At 49.1% G+C, this 21,684-nt stretch overlaps 1 protein-coding gene across 1 annotated transcript; it reads left to right on the forward strand.

Annotated features, from left to right (window-relative positions):
• Window positions 1-5,035: 5,035 nt before the first annotated feature.
• On the forward strand, window positions 5,036-16,939 carry LOC149852649 (zinc finger protein RFP-like). The gene is made up of 7 exons (XM_090028308.1): window positions 5,036-5,475; window positions 7,065-7,160; window positions 9,158-9,388; window positions 9,745-9,767; window positions 10,515-10,633; window positions 14,202-14,261; window positions 15,508-16,939. The coding sequence occupies exons 1-7, from the start codon at window positions 5,059-5,061 to the stop codon at window positions 16,023-16,025; spliced, it is 1,464 nt and encodes a 487-aa protein (XP_089884434.1). The 5' UTR covers window positions 5,036-5,058; the 3' UTR covers window positions 16,026-16,939.
• The last annotated feature ends 4,745 nt before the right edge of the window (window positions 16,940-21,684 follow it).

The following is a 21,684-nucleotide window of genomic DNA, read 5'->3' on the forward strand; positions in this document are numbered from 1 at the left end:
CTTCTTGTTTCTTCCTTTTTAATTTCCCAGCTGTTCTAGCTGGGGGAACGGCCATGGTATTTTCTTCTACAGGAAAGACTCCAGTCTCAGTGGGCTTCCTTTGGGAGCCCAAAGTCAGGGGGAATATGGGCATAGGCCTCTCCCTATGAACAGAGCCTGACTGGTATGCTGCTATCCATGGTGCATGCTGGGTCTTGTACTATGGGCAGAAACTGGGAGTTATCCAGCTCTGCCTGGCACAGAGCCTGTTGGCTGTTGCACCTCTTCATCTTTGTATGTGTTCATTTGAGGCCCAAACAAGCAACTAAGTGATAATTGGCATTTGAAGCAGGTGTAGGGCTAACCTCTTTAGAGATTTTATATTCCCAGCCTCCCCCTCAATATCTTTAATTACTGAATGGGTTTATACCACATGGTGTCACTGTGTACATTCACTCCTTCATCTAAACAAACAGGAAAGCGGGGTGGGGAGGGGATAGGGGACAGGCTGTATGGCACACAGCGCAAATCCCTGGCATACCGGGAAGCAGACACGCACCCGCTCCACTTCAGCTTCTGGACTGTGCCTTTCTTCCCTGGAGCATCGTTGTGCTGCCTGTCAATGTAACCTCGAGACTGAATTCCTTGGGGGTGTAATGCTCCTGTCAGGTCTTTGCCATGGACCACTGCCTTGTTTTCTATATTGTAATGTTGGCAATACTGTAACTTCAAAAGGAAGAGCCGAAGGGACATGCTCCAGCTGCCCCCCAGTGCTGTAGCCTGAAGCATGCAATAACACAAGATAGCTTGGGGAAGCCTTAGGCAGTGGTTATGACTACAGTGCAGGCTGCCCCAGAGACACAGATGTAGAGGGCAGAATTCAGATGTTCATTAGAAAGCATTAGAGTTGCACCCCCCCCCCCCGGTGAAATAATCAAAACTTCAAAACAAAAGACTATGAGAAAGGCCCCTCTGGGACTAACTTCAAGGAAGCTGGGACTAACTCTGGGACTAACTTCAAGGGAGATCTGGGAACCCCCAACTATTGCAGCTACTGTGATGTTTCTCACAGACACGGAGGAAAGAGGAAACCTTGTTTGTCTATACTTTCGTCTGTGACCGTGTTTGCGTTTTAGCTTCAGGAGGCAGCACGTGGCAATGCATTGATCACGGGACTTAAAGCTGGCCCACAGCACTTACATTTAATACTCGCAAATTGCCCATCAAGAATGACGGGGAAAGCGGGGCTGGAGGGGATGGAGCATCAGGCCCCACCCCCTCTCCCCCTTCCAATTCAGGTCTGACGTCACTCCCCCCTCCCTCCGCTTTGGGTCCAAACCCGCCCCACTGCCCCCAGTTTGGGCCCAACCCTGCTCCACTCCCTCTCCCTGGGTTTGGGTCTGCCCTGCTCCCCCCTTCGGGTCCAAACCCACTCCCCCCACCCCAGTTCAGGTCCAGCCCTACCCCTGCTTTTCCCTCTGTTGGGTCCAATCTGTCCCCCCTCTCCCTGGGTCTGACCCCACTCCACCCCCTCCCCCCTTCAGCTCCAACCCCCGCCCCCAGGGTCGGGTCCGATCCCGCTCCCACCTCCCCCATTCCCACTTCAGGTCTGATCCCACTCCTCCTTCCCCCGGTTCGTGTCCGACCCCACTCTCCCCCCTTCAGGTCTGACCCTTCTCCCCATGTCTGCTTCCCCTCTGCTTCAGGTCTGATCATGCTCCTCTCCCCCCAGTTTGGGTCCAACCCTGTCCCAACCCCATCCACCCCAGTTCGGGTCCCAACCATGCCACCCCTCTCCCACCATTCAGGTCTGACCCTGGCCCACCCCCTCCCCCAATTCAAGTCCGACACCTCTCCTCCCCCACTTTGGGTCCAACCCTGCTACACTGGAGGGGCTCCCGCCTTTCCCCAGCTGGCCCCACCACTTTTAAAGTGCTCTACCCTTTTTTATTTTTTTTTTCCTGGGGTGGAGAGAGCCGCTGCACTGGAGGCTGCAAGAGGACACAGCCCTGGCAAAGGGGCTCCCATTTGAACTCAGCTGGCCCCACCCCTGCCTACCTGGCCTGCTCGTCCAATCGGCGCATGTGCAGTCAGGCAAAAGCATTACAGATAGACAGACAGACACAGGAGTTTCTGCTCCACAGGAAACAGGAAAGTAAGCTGGAAGGGCAGCAGATTTCTCAATGAGCCACAGATTCTTTGCATGACCCACGTATATTCTTCTCTTGGCTGCCGGTGGGCCAACTTCACAGTCCAGTGGTGCTATTACAGGTCTTGTACCACATACAGAAACTAAGACATACTTGTTCTTAATGATAAGAAAATGTATTAAGCCCTGTTACAATTATAAATCAAAAAGCTAAACTAGCCTTAGCAGTTACAATTGTCTGACTGTAGTTAGTCAAAAGCAATACAACATGCTCATCACCCCACGGTTGAACAATCGCGACATCACTGGATGGCCAGTCCATGAGGTCTTGTCCAGGGATCCAGACTCCTCTGTCTGAGTTCTCAATCTCGGATCAGTGACCGGACCGTTCAGGAGTCGGTGCCGAAGGGTACGCTTTCTCAGCTCTCTTTATATACCATAGTAGCCAATCGCCCGTCATGAATGATGGATTTCAGAGAAGTGTTTACAAGACCAGCCCCGAAGCGTGTCTCTGCCTATTTTGTTGCCCCGCACTGCCAAGCCACTGACCCCAGCCCTGCCAGTGCCCCTCACTCACCAAACTGCAGTACCCTGCTGCCATGGGCCATGATGGTGCCACTCACTCTCGACCCGCAGCAGCCCCCCATCCCTGCTGGTGCTCCTCACTCCTGACCTGCAGCCCCCTGCCCCCACCAGCCCTGCCAGAGGGACCCCAGCTGTCCCCATCCTGACCAAGCTGGAGCACGGTGGCTCCAATTCATACAGGCAGCAGCAGAGCGTGTTTGGCCCCAGCGTGGGCTGAGGGACGAGGAGGGGAGTCGTGTGGCACTCCTTGCCTTGGGATGAGGCTCCCACACCGCATCAGGCAGCCTGGCCATGGCCTCATCCCGCTCCTGCCCCCGCCTTGCCCCTCCCAGAGTCTCTCAGCTGCTCAGCCCCTGTGAGCACAGGCACTGGCCCCTGTACTGCTGGTTCGGGCCAGAGTTCGCTGCTGTCCTCAAAGCCCTCTTGCCCCTTTCCCCTGCTGGAGAACAGGTAACCCTCCCCTCCCCTCGCCCTGTCACAGCTGCAGTCCCCGCTCCCCCTGCCCTGACCAAATGTCTGGGTTTTTCCTTTGCTTCAGGGTGGGCAATTGGAGGCAGCAGTTGAATCTTTTAATCCATAGGTTGGGGTAGGACTGCTCCTCTTTTGCCCAGGCCACATTTATTCAATTTAGCTAGCTAATTCCCTGATTTTTTTAAAGTCTGGGACAGTATTTTTCATTCTGCTGCTTTTCACAGGGTGCAAGTCTCAACTACAATTCAAGCTAAGCACACAACTTAAACTAAGCATAAAGGTCAAAACCCAGGGATGTGGGTGCATCTGTCTTCCTACTGGATCGGAAGGAACTTCTGCAGGAGGTGCTGATGGTACTCCTCCGACCATCTGAGGTGGCTCTGGTACGTTGTCCGCATCTCAGCTCCGTACAGTAAAATGGAAATCACAACTGCTCGATCCAAAACCATGAGCTTAGTTTCAGATCTGGTGTTGCAATCTCCAAACACTTGTTTCCTTAAGTGTCCAAAGGCTGCACCTGCACTTTTAAGGTGATGTTGGATATCTTTGTTAATCTCAGCTGTCTGCAAGAGATGGCTTCTGAGGTATGGGAAATACTCAGTGCTCTCCAGAGTCTCACTGTAAATCTGGATTACTGGAGCTGGGGACTGATCATTAAGAGCTTGCTGATGGAGGACTGTAGGCTTCTAAATGTTAAGTGTCAGTCCCATTTTCTTGGATGTCTTAGTAAATATGTCAGTGATTGCCTGCAGATCTGCTTCCAAGTGAGCGCACACTGCAGCATCATCAGTGCATTGAAACTCAGTGATTGAAGTCAGGGTGATTTTGCTTTTGGCCCAGAGTTAGCTAAGATTAAACATTTATTGGTGGTTTAGCTCCACTCTGACTGAAAGCTTATTGACGGTGAGCTGTAGCATCGCAGGAAGGAATATTGAGAAGAGTGTTGGGACAACAATGCAGCCCTGCTTAACTCCCAACTTAACTTCAAAGGGATCTGTGATGGATCCATTGCTGAAGACCACACCTTCCTACCGTCAAGGAGCAGGCAAAGAACCGTGACAAATTTCAGTGAGCATCTGGATTTCAGAAGGATCCTCCACAGCGCTTCCCGGTTGACAGTCAAAGACTTTTGTGAGGTCAAAGGAAGCCATGTCCTGTTAAGCAGCCGCCTAGGCATTGACCGGGCTCCTGCTTTCTTCTGACAAGTAGGCAGGCCCACCCATGCCGGCAACTGGGGCCAGCTTCAGTGAGATAGGCACATTTCCTGCCTGGCTTCTGATAGAGCAGGCTTAATGACAGATGTTACTGAAAGTTTCTTAAACAAAAGTGTGTGATAGGGAGGGCACAAAGAAAGTGGTAGAACATGGGGGCAATTTTGGGATCTCCATTGCATTCCTATTCTCATCTTGTTTCTCCTGCAGGTATTTACAACTAGAATTGCTCAGAAAGCAACTGGCAGGTATTTGCAACTAGAATTGCTCAGAAATTACTCTATGAAACAGTGCTGTCAGAAGCTACCATCTCAATAAAACCACCAGCTCTATTAATTGGCAAAATTCTGCACAAAAATCATAAAACAACTTTTTTTTTCAGATTATCCATTGGGGGGGAGGGGGGCATTGTTTTGATAAATGCCACAATTTCATTTAAGTGTAAAGTTTGTGGCCAGTATAATTTTAAATATAATTATCTCGTGTCATGGAGAAAAAATGTTACATTTCATACTGTCTTCTCATGGGCTGTTCCTTTAACAATAGCGTCAGTCTAGTTTTGCAAATATCATTAGTCCGTTCGGGGCAAGCCCACTTCCTGGTTCAGAAAAAGAATTTGATCTCTGCCAAGCAGCCAACCTGATCATATGACTCTGGGAAACTATGGCTACTGGAAACCCTCTAGAAAGCCTCCAGAGTGAAGCTACTTGCGCTATTTGCCTGGAATACTTTAAGGACCCAGTGATTATAGATTGTGGGCATAATTTCTGCAGAGGTTGCATCCTCCAGTGCTGGGAAGTATTAGGTGCAAACTTCTCCTGCCCTGAATGCAGGCAAACAGTTCAGCCCAGACATTTCAAGTTGAACAGGCAGCTGGCAAATGTTGTCGAAATAACTAAACAGCTGCAATTAGAGACGGGAGATGGAGGAGGAAGTCAGAGGCTGTGTGATATACACCAGGAGTCTCTGAAATTGTTCTGTGAAGAGGATCTGACGCCCATCTGCATGGTGTGCGACAGATCCAAAGAGCACAGCTTTCACACCGTGGTTCCCATTGAGGAGGCTGCTCAGGACTACAAGGTAGGAGACCACCATGCAGTATGATCATTAAAGAGTTTTTAATGTGATGGTGTTTTGGTGGACTTCTTAATTTGTCTCTGTCTTTCTCTCTCTCCCTCCATCTGTCTGTATTGAAACTATGGTTGCATGAAAGATTATGAAACAGACACTTCCTGGAGACCTGAAACTGCAAATGATTTTTCAGCCATCAGACCGTGGTGCAGTGATCTTTAACCAGGCCTCTGCGAGACCCTTTTGAGCGTGCCACAAAATATTAGGAACATGAAGTATACAAACAGCTACCTGCGATTTACAGGAAAAAATGTAGATATTTCCAATAAGAAACCACAGTATCAAAAACTTTCTGATCTGTTGTGGGTTTTCTGAGTTCTTTACAACAGAAGAATTGCACTGTGATTTTTCTGTTGTCAAAAAATGAAAAGGGGTTGAAAGCCAAGAGCTGACATTTTCTGAGGGATGCCTGGAGTCTAACAGAGGGAGCCTTGTGTCCCAAAAAGTTGAGAACCACTGTTCCAGGGTAATGTAGCTTGCTCTGTAGTCTTACATCCTGAAGACCAGTCAATAATGTGACTACAATAATACAGATGTTACTAAAAAGGAACGTGGTCAGCTATTTGTTAACAATATTTCTTCTTTGGGTCTGAGCAGTTATATGGGCCCTGTAGCATGTTGCTTTTGGAAGAAATTTTTAATACAATTGTTCTTTCTTGCTATTTACTATTCACTCCCAACTAAAGTAACTAAAGGGCGGGGGGGGATAATATTTCCTTGCAAAGGAATCCAGCGAGAAACTTTCTTTGCTTACACCAGAACTACCTTGCCAGGATGTGCTCTTTCCAGAAAACCTTCCTCTTAGCCACTGTGTCAGTGCTTCTCTGTTAGTTGGTCTGTTTTTGCTGCACACAGTTGCAATCCAGTCAACCAACAGCCTTGTGTTCGCATAAATTCCCAGGTAAGCTTCTCAACCTGCATGGCTCAGGTTGTCTTCTGGTCTGACCAGGTTGGTTCATGACTTGGGTGATGACTTAGGTTATTTCAGTTGTCTTTAATATAAAGGACAATTTCATCTCATTTAGGATGGATGAAAGGCAGCTAGCATCCCACTACCTTCTGTGAGGTTTGTGATCGTGCATGAATCCGAGATGTATTTGTTAGCAACTACCAATAACTTCTAGCATAACAATATACAGGAAACCCTTGCTATTCGCAGGTTCGGCATTCACGGTTTCAGATATTCGCACATGCTGAACTTGCATCTTAAATGTACTTAATGGAGCTCCTTGGGAGCTCTGTGCTTGCCGCGGCTGGGCTCCCACCACTACTGCCGCACTCCTGCCATCACCATCACAGCTGCGCCCCCCACCCCGCAGCCATTCAGGGGCACCGTGTTCATGAATGCAGTGCCTTATTTGCGGATTTTGCCATTCATGGGGGATCTGAGAGCATCCCCCGTGAATGGCGAGGGTCTCCTGTACATGGGGTCCATTCCTAAAATGCACTTTCATTGATATTTGTTTCTTTAAATTATTATCTTCTAAATTACATTTAAACTATAAGTTAAAGTATTTTAACTTTTCTTTCCTACCCAGAAAACCATTCAGATGTATTTGGTGATTCTGAACAAAAGAAGAGAAAAACTCCTGAACTTTAAGGCGAGCGAGACAAAAAGAATCCAGGAGAGTCTGGTAGGTACTGTTATTAATGCTGTCAAGGAATTGCCCTCCTGTGTCAGATTTTGCTGTTTCTAGACTTATTTTTCATGCTGTTTGAAGGCAAACATTCAAAATATCAAAACTCCTAATGAAAAAAAATCAGAAAATCATTGCTTCAAAAATGTTTCATTCAAACATCATTGCATCGTGGATTCGAAATGTTTGTACCGATAGCAGAAAGCTTTAAATTGTTTCCACACAGATGAGCATCTCTCTTCAATTAAGAAAGCACCCTCTAAGTAAGGGGGTGGGAAGGTGGTGAACTAGAACTTGGTTTTTCTGAATGGGCTTCCTAACCACTAAGTATTGGGCTAAAATATGGGAGGGTCCTCCTCCTGGTTTTTGCCAGGCCTGAATTTCGGGATTCATGCTTAACTACATACATACAGAGCGAAATGCCTGAAGAGTCAGAGAGCAGCCTGCTGACTGCCTGCTACCTGTGGGGATGCTTGCACACTACATCTACACAGTATGTGATGCAGGGTCACCAAGTTTGTGTCAGTGCCAGAAAGGGCAGTTACATGGCTTGGAAACTGCCGTTTGGGTGCATAAAGTGAAAACATCCTGTCCTGTATGTGTGACAGCTCCATGCTCCACTTGCCTTCTGGTGGCAAGAAGGTCCTTCTGCAGAAGCTAATCTTAAACAGTCCTGACTTTTGTGGTTGCAGTGGAAACCTTCACAGTTCAACTATGGAAGAGTTATTGGGTATAGCAAGCTGTACAAGTTCTGGCGAGGGCTGGAGAAGGGAGAGAGATTTCTGAGATCTATGCTCAGGTTCATCTGCTCATTTCTTCATAACCTCTTTGATTTCTAGTGTGAAACAGATGCTGCTCACTGGACATTTAAAGCCACAACATTGTGTTTAGTGCAAAGTTCAGATTAAAGACCACCAGAATATTTCATCAATTTGCTTTGATTTCACCAAATTATTTGGATTAAAAAGCAAACAAAAATGTCATCCTGCAAATGCAGAAAGAAATTGTTTTGATGATTCTGATGTTTTTGGGGTTTTTTTCTATAATAGGTGCAAATCACTTTCCAATTGGCAAAGTGTGAGTGTGTGGAGGGACAGCTCCTCCATCTTTCCACCTACTCAGCTTGGTCGATAGCAGATGTGTAGCACTAAAGGGAATTCCCTCAGCCTTTTTGCGGGGGTTGGGGGCATATTGGAGCTCCTGGTGAGGATGGAAGAGGTCAAACAGAGAGCGGGTAAAAGAGGTTAACAGGAAAATTACTCTAGTCCTTCTTTATCCCTTGTGACAGATAAACCAGTGGTTCCCAACCACCTTAATCTCAAGATACCCCTTACAAAATGCCAGTTTATAGTTTTCATTTGGGTTTTTTTCCTTGCAGAAAAATGACAGAGCAATTCTTTCATTGCAAAAAATGCATAAAGCCCTTAGCAGGTCAGAATATTTCTTAACACTGTGGATTTCTATATGAAAGCTCTGGGTTTATCTTGTGAATCATGTTTGCACACCTAACAGTGGCACCCCATGGCATTCTGGTTGAGAATCACTGAGGTGGACAGTTGCTCTATCTTCTTTCTTGTCTACCTGTCTATAAGGAGCATATGAATTATGAAGGTGTGTGATGTTGTTGGGGATCAGTGTTTGTGCATGTGGTTTAGTTTCCCCGATATTGGTGCCTCAGTGGTGTTTTGTGCTGCTTGCACAGTATTCAGTTTCATTATTGCCACATTTCTCATCTGTTTGTTCAGCTCAATTACTTGAGTTTTGTTTGTTTTTCCTCTGGCCTCTCTTCTGAAGTTCCTGTTCATATTCTCCTGCATCGCTTGTGTCGTATTTCCTTGTCTTCCTCTCCGGATTGCTAGGGCTGTTCAGTTGCAAGGTCTTGAATTCTTGGAGTCTACAATGAAATGCCCCCTACACCCTGCTCCGAGCTTCATGAAATCTTCCACCACCCCCTCTCCTTCTCCCCTTATCCTGTTTGCATTTGTTCATCAAAGAAACAGACAGAAGCTGAGATGCAGAAGATTGTGTCTGAATTTGAGCAACTGCACCAGTTCCTGAAGGACCAAGAGCAACTCCTGCTGGTCCAGCTGGAAGAGCTGAAGAGGGAGTTTGAGAAGAGTCAGGAGGAAAAGAGTTCTGAAGTGTCAAAGGAAATATCAGTTCTCAACAAAGTCATCACTGATGTGGAGGAGAAATGCCAGCAGCCAGCTAGTGACTTCCTGCAGGTGAGGCACATTATTTCATAGACATCAGGGCTGGAAGGGACCTCGGAAGATCATCAAGTCCAGCCCCCCGCCCAAAGGGCAGGACGTCAGCTGGGGTCATAGGATCCCAGCAAGATAAGCATCCAATAGAAACCCTGTTGGATCCGTAAGCGTGGAAGGAAAAGGCCCTGCATTTCAAAGGACTTTGTAAAATAAATGCATCATCATTTTGAAAGCTTTAACATGCCTTCTGAAAGCTTTAGCTTTAACTTTAATTAAAAATTCCATAAGAAAGAGAAACGATAGTGGTATGGCATGTCCCCAGTGTGTGGTGCACAAAACTGAGCTCCTTTTTTTCTCTGTCTTTTCCTCTCTAGGACATCAGACACAGCTTGAGCAGGTACATGGTTCCTTCTAGCCTTCTCTCACTTTTCCTGTTTCTGGCTTGGATACTATACTAACATACCTCCCTGGAGAAAAGGAAACATTTCTCTCTGGTTGATCTGTACTCCCTAGGGATATGACCCATTTTTGTTAATTAAAAAAACAAAATTTCAAGCTCCCAAACCAAAAACTATGAAACTAAATTATTCTGACTGTCTGCTCTTGATGAACCATGTTTCCCACCTGGTCATCAAGGACTACAATGGTTTAAAACAAATTGAAAGTCCTTAAGATAAGACAAGTGAGCACAAGATACATCTGGGAAAGCCAGGTAAGTGATGTCAACAGCACTGAAGACACTTCCTTCGCCGCCCTGTACTGGCAATATTCATAATTCAGTCTCCTCTCTCACAAGTCCATTCATGAGGGAGCAAAGTCAAGGTGCTGGTGGGAGGATGCCCGTGATACAACAAGTATCAGGAATATTAGGTGATAGGGGCCAAGGTGTGGTTTGTCCGTGGAGACTGAATTCCCTTCCAAACCCTGAAACTGGACCTTACTTTTCAGTGTTGAAATACATTAATGTGACTTTTAGGGGGGCAGAGCTTGTGTCACAATGGTTTGGGCTGTACTTGCTCAGAGGCGCGTGCACACGCAAACACGCACACACATACACACACACACACACACACATCCCCCTTCTAAGGTCAGCAACTGTCAGTGACCTAAAATAATAAATGACAAAGAGATCTTTCTCCTCTAGGTGTGAGAAGATGATGAAGTTCTGCAAGCCCGAGGGGATTGCTCCAGAACTGGGACAAAGACTCATCTGTTTTTCTAGGAAAAACATTGCTGTGAAGGTGGCTGTGAAGAAATTCAAAGGTACTAAGAAGGGAACTCCAAGAGTGGTGGTGGCTGGGTCAGTATTGACCTGGAAAGTTGTGGGCAGTGAGGTCCCACAAGGCTTGGTCCTTGGACCGGTGCTGTTCGCTGTCTTCATCAGTGACTTGGATGAGGGCCTGGAAAACGCTACGTGCAAACTCACAGATGATACCATTATGGGAAAAAGTTAACATACTAGAGGGGAGGGACCAAATCCAAGTGGATCTGAACAGGTTGGAAAAGTTGGCAGAACAGAATAGGAGGCAATTCAACAAGGACAAGTGCAAGGTGCTGCCCCTAGGGAGAAGGAATCGCCAGCACACTTGCAGGCTAGGGGAGGACCTTCTCAGCAGCACAGCAGCGGAAAAGGATCTTGATGCTATTGTTGACACCAAGATGAACAGGAGCCATCAATGTGTTCAAGCAATCAGTAACGCTAACTACACAATATCAAGTATTAGCAGGTGAATCACAAACAGGTCCAGGGAGGTGATGCTTCCCTTCTATGTAGCATTGGTCAGGCCGAAGTACTGAGTCCACTTTTGGGTGCTGTACTTCAGGAGGGATGTGGACAACCTCAAGAGGGTTCAGAAGAGGGATACTTGTACGGTATGGGCCCTGCAGGCAAAGCCCTATGGGGAGAGACTGAGGGCCCTGGATCTCTTCAGCCTCCACAAGAGACGGCTGAGAGATGATCTTGTGGCCGCCTACAAATTCGCTTGTGGGGGGAGGCAGCAAGGAATAAGAGATGCTCTATTTACCTGGGCACCCCTTGGAATAACTAGGAACAATGGCCACAAACTTATGGAGAGCAGATTTAGGTTAGACATCAGGAAGAACTTCTTTACGGTAAGGGTTGCCAGAATCTGGAACAGGCTTCCAAGGGAGGTGGTGCTCTCCCCTACCTCGGGGGTCTTTAAGAGGAGACTGGACACACACTGGCTGGGGTCACTTGACCCCAGTGCTCTTTCCTGCCCTAGGGCAGGGGCTTGGACTTGATGATCTGCTGAGGTCCCTTCCGACCCAAACATCTCTGAATCTATGAAAGGAATTCAAAATGACCCTCTGGCTCTGGAAGGAAATTAGCTGGGTTCACAATTTGGGGTGCTGGTTTGAGAGCTGCTGAAGGAGTAAACCCAAAATTATGCCCCCTCTTGTCTAAGTAAGAACTATGGGGTGAAGGTGCTATGCCTCCCCTCTTCAGTCTGAAGAAAGCCCCCGGGGTAGGGATACTCTCTGAAGTGGTGCTGCTCATGTTGACCTGACGGTAAGGAGAGGCGCTGCCAGAGCCTGTGGCACAGAGCCCATTCTGGTGTCAGCAAGCTCCTTACGCGGGGGGGGTGTGACCGTCTTAACTGCTTCCTGCCCTGGGGGGATTCTCATCCAGTCAAATACAAAACTTCCTTAGCCCCTTTTGTGAGGCAGCGTAAATGGGTCACAGTGGGAAGAACAGTATCACCAGGTGAAAACAACTAATATTGTAACGTAGGTCTTCCTCCTCCTTTTCCTGCCACTATCTCTTTTGGCCTTTCTCTGGGTGGGGAAGAAGGGCTGTGACTTCAGCTCCAGCTCCTTGGGCTAGTAGTCTCTAATTTTGCAGGTTCATAGTGAGCAAGTAATGTGCTACATGAATGCTGATTTTGCTCATCCCATCAAACTCCATTTTAACTTTTAATTTGCTGTCACTGCCAGCAACACTTTAGGGTCTCCTGTGCAATATGTTGTCTATGAGCCAAGGACTAGTGCTTCCAACTATATTACTATCCAGCAGATAATTGAACAAAGCCTGTTCTGTTCCAGGGTAGTAGCTGGCTTTTATGATCTGTATTTACTCTATTTGAAGATGAAGTCCCTCCCTGTCCCCCATGTATAACATGGGAAGAAAAAGCCCCTTGTCTTAAAATCAAGTATGAGGCAGTGGGGCACAGGCAGCTGCTGTGGCTCTGACTTCTGCTCCAACCCAGGGTTGGGGCTTGAACCACAGCTACTTCCTGACTCAGCTCTGCCACCCCTGCTCCCTTACTACTTACCTCTGGTTGGGCAGGCTCCATTCCCATTCCCATTTGGGGTACAGAGCACAGCCCCAGCACATAGCAGCAGCTTCTCCGACTGAACCCTGGAGCTGGGGCCACACTGTGCCACCACTGCTGTTGGGCTGGGCTGAGACCGTGGTCCGTGCCTCAGGCTGCGGTGGAAATGGAGCCTGCTGGATCTGGGGGGAGGTGGAGAGAGAGGGAGAGGCTGTGGGGGGCAGGCACAAGGGAGGCAGGCACTGTGGAAGAAAGCACAGGGGGGATCGGCTGCAAGGAGTAAGTTGCTTGATCCCACCCCACTTAACCTGCTCCCCCCACCACCTGCCCCCCACTGCTTGCTTTAGCTCTGCCTCTCACCACCTGTCCCCGTACTGCCTTCACCACTGCCCAGCATCTAACCACATGCCCCCCCACTGCAAATTTAAAATACTGAGATTCTATACCTGGAAAACTATAATAGATTTATAAAATGGCCATGTGTAGAATATAATTACTGAAGGGGGTGGGGGGGGAGTTGTCTTGTACCTACCCCAGTTCCATATAACCCTGACTTTAAGATGATGCCCCAATAACTAGATTTTATACATGGAAAATTTATAAATTTGTTATAACTTTCATGCATAGACTCTGTTTTTTGAACGGTCATCTTAAATTCAGGAGCGTCTTGCATTCCAGTAAATACGGTATCTAATGTCTGTGTGGTTTTCAATCTGGATTTAATTCCTAACTCTCGTTATCTGCTTTTGTAACTCATATCAGTTTTGTCGTCTTTCAAATGGGGATAAGGCCAGCCTGTGCTGCCATATACATCTTAAGGGAAGCATTGATTGAATGAACTAAAGGCAAGTCTTTCTACATCCTAAAGAAACATCCAAGTTGGGAAAAGTAGCCCTTTAAAAACGAGGATGATTTGCCTGCTGCTTGGCAGTGAATCTTGAAGAATGTTGGAGAAATGCACTAATGTCACTGCTGCCATCTTGTCTCACCTTCTTGTGACAAACACTGAGCTATGGGGTATAACAGCTATATTACTAGCAGTCGGTCAAAGCTAACACGGGCTCAAACTCTCCCGTCATCACAGGGTAGATCCAGACCACACCAGTGGGGCAAGTGGCAGCAGTGCAGGGGGTAATCCAGTCATCACTTGCACCCTGCTGGTGCTACATGTTCCCAGTGGGGCTCAAGACCCTAGATTTTGGTGGTTGGCCTCACCCCTGAATTCCTGGTCCCTCTAGGAGTCCCACAGGTGAGACAACATGACTTTGCAGGCACGATCCAGCTTGCAGGCCATAATTTTGACACCCTTGAGCCTAACACAAGCAGAGCCCATGAGCTGGAGTTAGTTTGCTCTTCAGACTTAATTGGCTCACATGCCATCGTTCTGTGTGATTCTTCATCACTTGCTCTGCCTTGGTGCCTTCCTTTATTTGTTTCCTTTTCACCATTTATGTTTCATGTTGTTAATAAATGGCTGGAATATCAGCACAAATGTGATGATATTGAATTTCATTCCCTCTGCTTCTTCCTCCCACCAGATGCTCTGCTGTCAGAACTGAAGACAGAAAGTGAGAAATCTCAGGAAGGAGATGGGCAGGGTAAGTCTTCACTCATAAATGAAGAGGAAAAACACCCTACAAAAATTTGTGTTGGTTCATTGTTGAAGTGACTAAATACAAATTGAAAAAGATGGGGTGTTACATACCCAAAATCTAGTTATGGAAAAAACATGATTAGTGGGTGCTAGACAGCACTGGAGGAGCTTCACACCTCCTAGCCTAATAGTCCACTGGTACAGTACTTGCCCATAGGACAGAAGGCACAGATTTTAGGTCCCTTCACCAGGAATGGGTGTGAACATGTAGCTCTTCCTTCTCAGAACAGTGCTGTACCCACCAGGCCACTGTCTCTTTTCTAGCCCTCCTCTTGAAGCTGGCCCATTGCATTTTGGCTAAAATGAGTAAACAACGCTGGGGAAATGTCCATGGACCAGCTTCAAAAGGAAGCATGAAAATAGGGTTTGGGTATATGCTGGCCCATGGACCAGTGCCGAAGTACAATTTTTGCCATGTGTACAGAATTTAGAGTCTGTTGCCACTTGTGTAGCTACGCTTGTGCCAGCTTATTGCTGCACTGGCCTGCAGTGCAAGGACCATTCAGGTACGTACAGGTTAAAAAAAAAGTTTTCACCCTTTGTTCATCCATGCCAAGATACTAATTCCAGCCTTCAGATGCAGTTCACACCTATGCAGGTTAACAAGACTTCTTCACTGATTGGCACCAAACACTCTTCACTATGGCCCTGCGGGACTCCTAAGCTTTTGGAAATCCCCCCCCCATTAAAGTGTTTAGGAGAGTTAGATCCCTGTTTCACTGGAGTTCTTGAAACTCCCTTCCAGATGCCTTTTATATCTCTAATGAGGAAAAAAGGCCTCTTCAAATGCTTGCTTCCTCTCCCCATCCACCTTATTCTTTACCCCAATACCTTTCCATGAGGTTGGGTTCCCCTATTGGTGCTGCTACTTTCTTCATAGCTTTTGCTGTAACCTCTAGTTATAATGAAAAGCAGCAGAAGGTTCTCTGCACCACCCACATCTTCCTTTTTCATGGGCTTGGGATATACTTATGTGCATCTTCCACTGCTTACCTGGGAATGGGGAAGAGAAGGAATTTGGACTTCATCTTCTACCTACTGACCATCTTGTCTCCCTTCCCATGTCCCAGAGAACAGCAAGCAGGCTGCAAATGGGAAGAAATTGTCAACCTCTTCCAAGTCTTCAGTGGGGATCTGAGCTCTGCCATCAGTGCTCTTGACTTCCTTTCTCTCTCTTTTCTTTCCCACAGTGAATGTGACCTTGGATCCAGACACAGCCAGTCCCCAACTCATCCTGTCTGTGGACCGAAAAAGTGTGACGTGGGGAGTAACACGGCTTAGTCATTCTGAAAATCCCCAGAGATTTGATGCTGCTCCCTGTGTGCTGGGCTGTGAGGGATTCACGTCAGGGAAACATTACTGGGAGGTGGAGGTGGGGGATGCGGGAGCCTGGGCTGTGGGAGTTGCCAGAGAGTCTGTGAGAAGGAAGGGAGAGATCAGTGCTCTGCCAGCAGGAGGGATCTGGGCTGTGCGGAGATGGGGCTTTCAGTACCAGGCTCTCACCTCCCCTATGACACCCCTATTTCTAAGTAGGATTCCCCAGAGGGTCAGAGTCTGTCTAGACTGTGAAGGGGAGAGGGTGGGATTTTCTGATGCTGACAGTGAAGCCCAGATCTTCACGTTCCCACTGCCCCCTTTCACTGGAGAAAGAATCTGCCCTTTCTTTTCGGTCTGGGGTCTAGGATCACAGCTCACACTGTATTCCTGAGGCCTGGAGCATTAGTGGATCTCATGGAAAGAATTCACCCAGTGTCTGATGTCCTCAGCTCTCTGGCCTTGTGTAGCCCCACATCTTCCTGCAAAGGTTGCTCAGTGAAAAAATCACTGGAGTTTCCAGCGGTGTGTCAGCATGGATCCTAGTCTGAGGGAACACAACGGGCCTACAGGGATTAGGTTTGAAATGGTTTGCTTGCTGTGAAGAGGGGAGAGTGCAGGAGAATTTCCAGGAGGTGCCACCAAAGATAACATGCATACACGTCAGTCTGCAGAGAACCTGCACCGACATGCCCAGCATTTCTTAAGCAGGGGTCTGCAGAGAGTTCTCTATTCATGCGGTGCCAGCTCCTGCTCCACGTGTTCAGCTGTTGTGTTACATGAGCAGATGTTAAAGCGTGGCCTTAGGATAACTTCTGCATCATGGGTGAGTGTTATAACTGCACAGGAGTATTAAGGAAAGGGGTAGTGGTTCCTGAAGCCATGTTTCAGGTGGTGGTACATGAAGTCACACAACAGAAGTTCAGTGCACATCAACCACTTTCAGAATAGGCAAAACCAGTTTAAGATAAACCAGTTTAAGATAAACCTGGATGGAAGTAGTATCAGACTTAACTGTTTTAGGTTAAATCAGTTTATTGAACTTCTGTCCCAGATCCCCTCCAGATTCAAGTAAGCTCACAGTCCCTCAGCATCCCAGTGTAGCTTGGGCAGTACCCAATAATGTGCTCCACTCCCCAGTTGAAGGGAATATTAGCAGGGCACGTGCACTGTGGGGTGAAACTGCCTGCTGCACCCAGTTTCCCTCCTTCCCCTATAAAGCCAGGCCGGGACACTCAATAAAATTAACTATGTACAAATTTAATGTGATGTAAAAGTTGCTGTATTAACATATTTACACATAAAAGATATGAGCCATAGACAGATTATATACAGGTCAATGCAAATATGCTATATACAACTGAAGAGTCCGGGAAGATCAAAACAAGGGTCTCATTAAAAGGTCATGCAATCTTATACTCCAATAAGGTGTAAGAATGTCAAAGCATAAGGTGCAGATTCACAAATATGAGGTGCAGGACTCACAAAATATGAGGCAAAGAAGCATCAGATACAAAAGCTGCATCTCTAAAAGAAACAATAGAACCACCCTTGTTGCCCTAGAGCAAGGGCAGTGCCCCCCAAGATCAGGAGAGGAGAGGAGAGGAGAGAAGAAAAGAAAGAATCCCCGGGCCCAACAGGCCTCTGTAACCCAGCTTGATAGCCCACCCCAGGGGAACCTCACAGCCCGGGGCCAATGGGTGACTGGTGCCCCCCCAACAGCCAGTCAGCAATTTGGTGGGGGGAGGTACAGCCGATCTCATCTGGCCAATTGTGCTGACCCAGAAGCACGAGCTGCGCTCACAGATGTGCCAGCAATGCTTCTCCTGGCACCCCTACTCCCCAGCCAGCGCTCTCGGGGGGGGGGGGGGGGGCAACAGCATTCCTGCCCCGCCCTGCCCATTGCCTAAGTGGGGAGAGCTGGCTGTCAAAGGGTGCACCAGTGCTCTCAGGGGTGCATGTACACTCCTGTCCACCTGCTATGTGTCGCTGCTGCTGGGGCCCTCCCCATTGAAAGGGCTTCCCCTTCAGCTGCTAACCACAAATGATGCGGGGAGATCCCTCCTCCTCTTTGGGAGTCCCTTTCCCTAGTAACTCACAACTCTCAGGGCCCCTCTCATTCTTATGCTGCTCATGATCTCCCAGCTGCTGGCCTGCTCAGGGCCCTGTGCACTGCTCTGTGCACCGGTGGCCCTGCCTATGTCAGAGGTTTGAGACCCGAACCACTTTGTGCAGAACTGTGGTCTCGGTCTGCTCCCAGGCCCTCTGTGCATTGTCTGTGCACCATGTTCCTGGCCTTGTGTCAGGGGTCAGAGACCCAAGCGCCTTGTGTGGTGCCAGGGTCTTGGTCCACTTCCGGACATCTGTGTACCACCTGTACACTGAATGCCTGGGTTTGTGCCAAGGGTTGGAGACCTGAACCTCCTCGTGTATTTCCCAGGGTCTTCGTCCCTCTTGGACTGCTCATGCACTGACACTGCAACTCCTCATGGCGGGACTGGGGGCCGCGGCCACTTGCCACGCCCTGTCTGACAATCTGTCTTCAGGCTCTTCTGGGGCTACTGCTTCGCCCTGCTGGCCAGCTCTGCCAGGTCTTCTTTGTCCCTCGATGCAGCTGCCCTTGTGCTGGGCATGCTGCCTTTTTATTCCCTTTAGAGGCTCCGCTCCTGGATTGGAAATGGACCAGTCAGAGAGAGGAGGTGTTAGTCTTCTCTCCAGTCCAGCTCTCTGCTTCATCCCGCAGTAGGGGTGAGGCAAGCCTCTACTCTACATCACTTGATTGATGGGGAAGGAGAAAATACCACACCAATCACTTCGAGCCTTTTCGAAGCTGGCACACTGGGATGCTGCCAGCAAGCCTGCCACACTAGGATGCTTTGCACCTCCCCTGCAACTCCCCCCTTGCAGGGTAGGTGGGCGAGCCTTGCCCAAGCTGTCTGCTCTAGCTGAGCAGGGAGGTGTGCTCTAGTACCTCCTCACCCTCCTCCGGCGGGCTTTAAATTAAGCTCGTCGGGGGAAGGGGAAGATGAGGGTGGAGGAATCATTGGACTACCAGACCAAGCAACGCCCGCAAGTACAGCCCAGCCTAGACCAATGAGCGAAACGCATACACAGGTAAGTGACAAGGGCCAGGGCAATGCTGTGATTAGGGGGCCAGTACACACATCCACAGGAGGCCTCTCAAATGCCTCTACACAAACACCCGTAGTATGGGCAACAAGCAGGAGGAACTCACCCTCCTGCAGGCTGACACCAACCCAGACATAATGGGGATCACTGAAATGTGGTGGGACTCAACACATGACTGGGCAGTTAATGTCAAGGGCTATAGGCTGTACAGGAGGGACAGGACAGGGAGGAAAGGTTGGGGTGTGGCACTCTACATTAAGGAGGAATACACACCCTCATCAATTAATAAAGAATCAGAGGAAGGGCACTCTGAAGTGCTTTGGGTTAGAGTACAAGGCAGTCAAGGGGAAAGAGACTTAACAGTGGGAATCTACCTCCCAACCAGGGAGAAGAGCTCGACTAGGAATTCTTGGGTCAGCTCACAGAGGTAGTGAAGTCTAAGGATGTGGCAGTCATGGGGGACTTGAACTTCCCGGACATCTGCTGGGAGGAGCAGTCAGCCAGGTCTGACCGCTCACGTAGGTTCTGGGCTAGAGTGCAGGACCTCCATCTAACCCAGGAGGTGCACAGCCCCACCGGGGAGACGCCTTGTTGGACCTGGTGCTGGCCACAGGAGATGACCTGGTGAGGGGGCTGCAGATGCTCGACCACCTGGGCGACAGTGATCATCACCTGCTGAGATTCACCATCCAGCGCAAGGTGGCAAAGGCCAGCAGCAAAGCAGCAGCCCTAGTTTTCAGGAGGGCGGACTTCACTGAGCTAAGGAGAATAGTCAGGGAACCACTGAGGTCCCAGAGGGGAGGGGAGCCAGTTGTCCAAGGAAAGTGATCGGTCCTCAAGGAGACGATCCTCCAAGGCCAAAGGGAGGTAATCCCAATGAGGATCAAAGGGAGCAGGAGGGCACACAAGCCCCCATGGCTCACCAGAAGCATCCAGGAATATCTCCTAGCTAAAAGGGAGGCGTACACCCAGTGGAAAAGAGGCGACATCACCAGGGAGGACTATACTGCAGTTGCTCGGGACTGTAGGGGGGCAGTAAGGAAGGCCAAGGCAGAGATGGAACTGGGACTAGCTTCCCGGATTAAGAACAATAAGAAGTCCTTCTTTAAATACAAAGGGGGTAAAAAGAAGGTACTGGGTAACGTGGGGCCCCTGCAGGACATGTTAGGAAATTTAGTCGTCACACTAGACGATAAAGCCAACATATTTAATGATTTATTTGCCTCCATCTTCCTAAGCAGGGAGCGGAACAGTCAACCCCCAGCTGGCCCCCCTCAGGCCCCAGGGGAGGTGCACCTAGGCCAAGGGTTAGTGAGGAACTAGTTAGGGAGCTTCTGGAGGGACTGGACCTATTCAAGTCAGCCAGTCCAGACGATCTCCACCCTAGAGTACTCAGGGAATTGGCTGAGGTCGTTGCAGGACCCCTGGCATGGCTTTACGAGCACTAGTGGTGCTCTGGTGTGGTGCCAGAGGACTGGAAGAGGACCAGTGTGGTTCCCATCTTCAAAAAGGGGAAGAAGGAGGACCTGGGAAACTATAGGCCAGTTAGTCTTACCTCGATCCTAGGCAACCTGTCCGAGAAAATGATGCTGGCACACATCCATGAGGGGCCAGTGGGGGACTGCATACTTAGGGGCAACCAGCACGAGTTCATCAGTGGCAGGTCCTGTCAGACCAACCTGGTGGCCTTCTATGATCACATCACCAAATCCTTGGACACAGGAGTAGCAGTGGACATAGTCTTCCTGGACTCTTGGAAGGCCTTTGACACTGTCTCTCACCCCATTGTCATCAAGAAACTGGGGGACTGTGGTGTCGACACCCACACAGTCAATTGGGTCGCCAACTGGCTGGAGGGCTGCACCCAGAGGGTGGTGGTGGATGGGTCATTTTCATCCTGGAGGGATGTGGGCAGTGGGGTCCCCCAGGGCTTGGTCCTCGGGCCCGCACCATTCAACATCATCATCAGCGACTTGGACGAGGGGGTAAAAAGCACCCTGTTCAAATTTGCTGATGACACTAAGATGTGGGGGGATGTGGGCACGCTAGAAGGGACCAATAGGCTACAGTTGGACCTAGACAGATTACAAGGGTGGGCGGATGAGAATAGGATGGGATTCAACACAGACAAGTACAAAGTGATGCACCTGGGGAGGAACAACCGGCACCATACCTACAGGTTGGGGAACTCCCTTCTTGTCAGTACAAAGGCAGAAAAGGATCTTGGAGTCATCATTGACTCCAAGATGAACATGGGCCGGCAGTGTGGAGAGGCAGTCAAGAAGGCCAACCGCACCTTGCCATGCATCCACAGATGCATCTCAAGCAGGTCCAAGGAGGTGATCCTCCCCCTCTATGCGGCACTGGTTAGGCCACAGCTGGAGTACCGTGTCCAGTTCTGGGCACTGAACTTCAGGAGGGATGTGGACAATGTGGAGAGGGTCCAGAGAAGGCCACTCGCATGATCGGGGGCAGCAGGGCAGGCCTTATGAGGAGAGGCGATGGGACCTGAACCAGTTCAGCCTCCACAAGAGAAGGCTGAGGGGGGATCTAGTGGCCTGTTATAAACTAGTCAGGGGGGATCAGCAGGCATTGGGGGAGTCCCTGTTCCCCCGAGCACCGCCAGGAGTGACCAGGAATAACGGTCACAAGCTGGCAGAGGGGAGATTCAGGCTAGATATCAGGAGGCGCTACTTCACGGTCAGGGCGGCTAGGATCTGGAACCAACTTCCAAGAGAAGTGGTGCAGGCTCCTACCCTGGGGGTGTTTAAGAGGAGGTTAGATGAACACCTTGCTGGGGTTGTTTGACCCCAGTACTCTTTCCTGCCATGGCAGGGGGTTGGACTAGATGATCTGCTCAGGTCCCTTCCGACCCTAGAAACCATGAAACTATGAAACCCCCCTGCTTCTGGCCTGTGCCATTG

This window comes from Crocodylus siamensis, chromosome 15 (genome assembly GCF_052110815.1).
Source record: "Crocodylus siamensis isolate JL-2025a chromosome 15, ASM5211081v1, whole genome shotgun sequence".
Lineage (NCBI taxonomy): Eukaryota > Metazoa > Chordata > Crocodylia > Crocodylidae > Crocodylus > Crocodylus siamensis.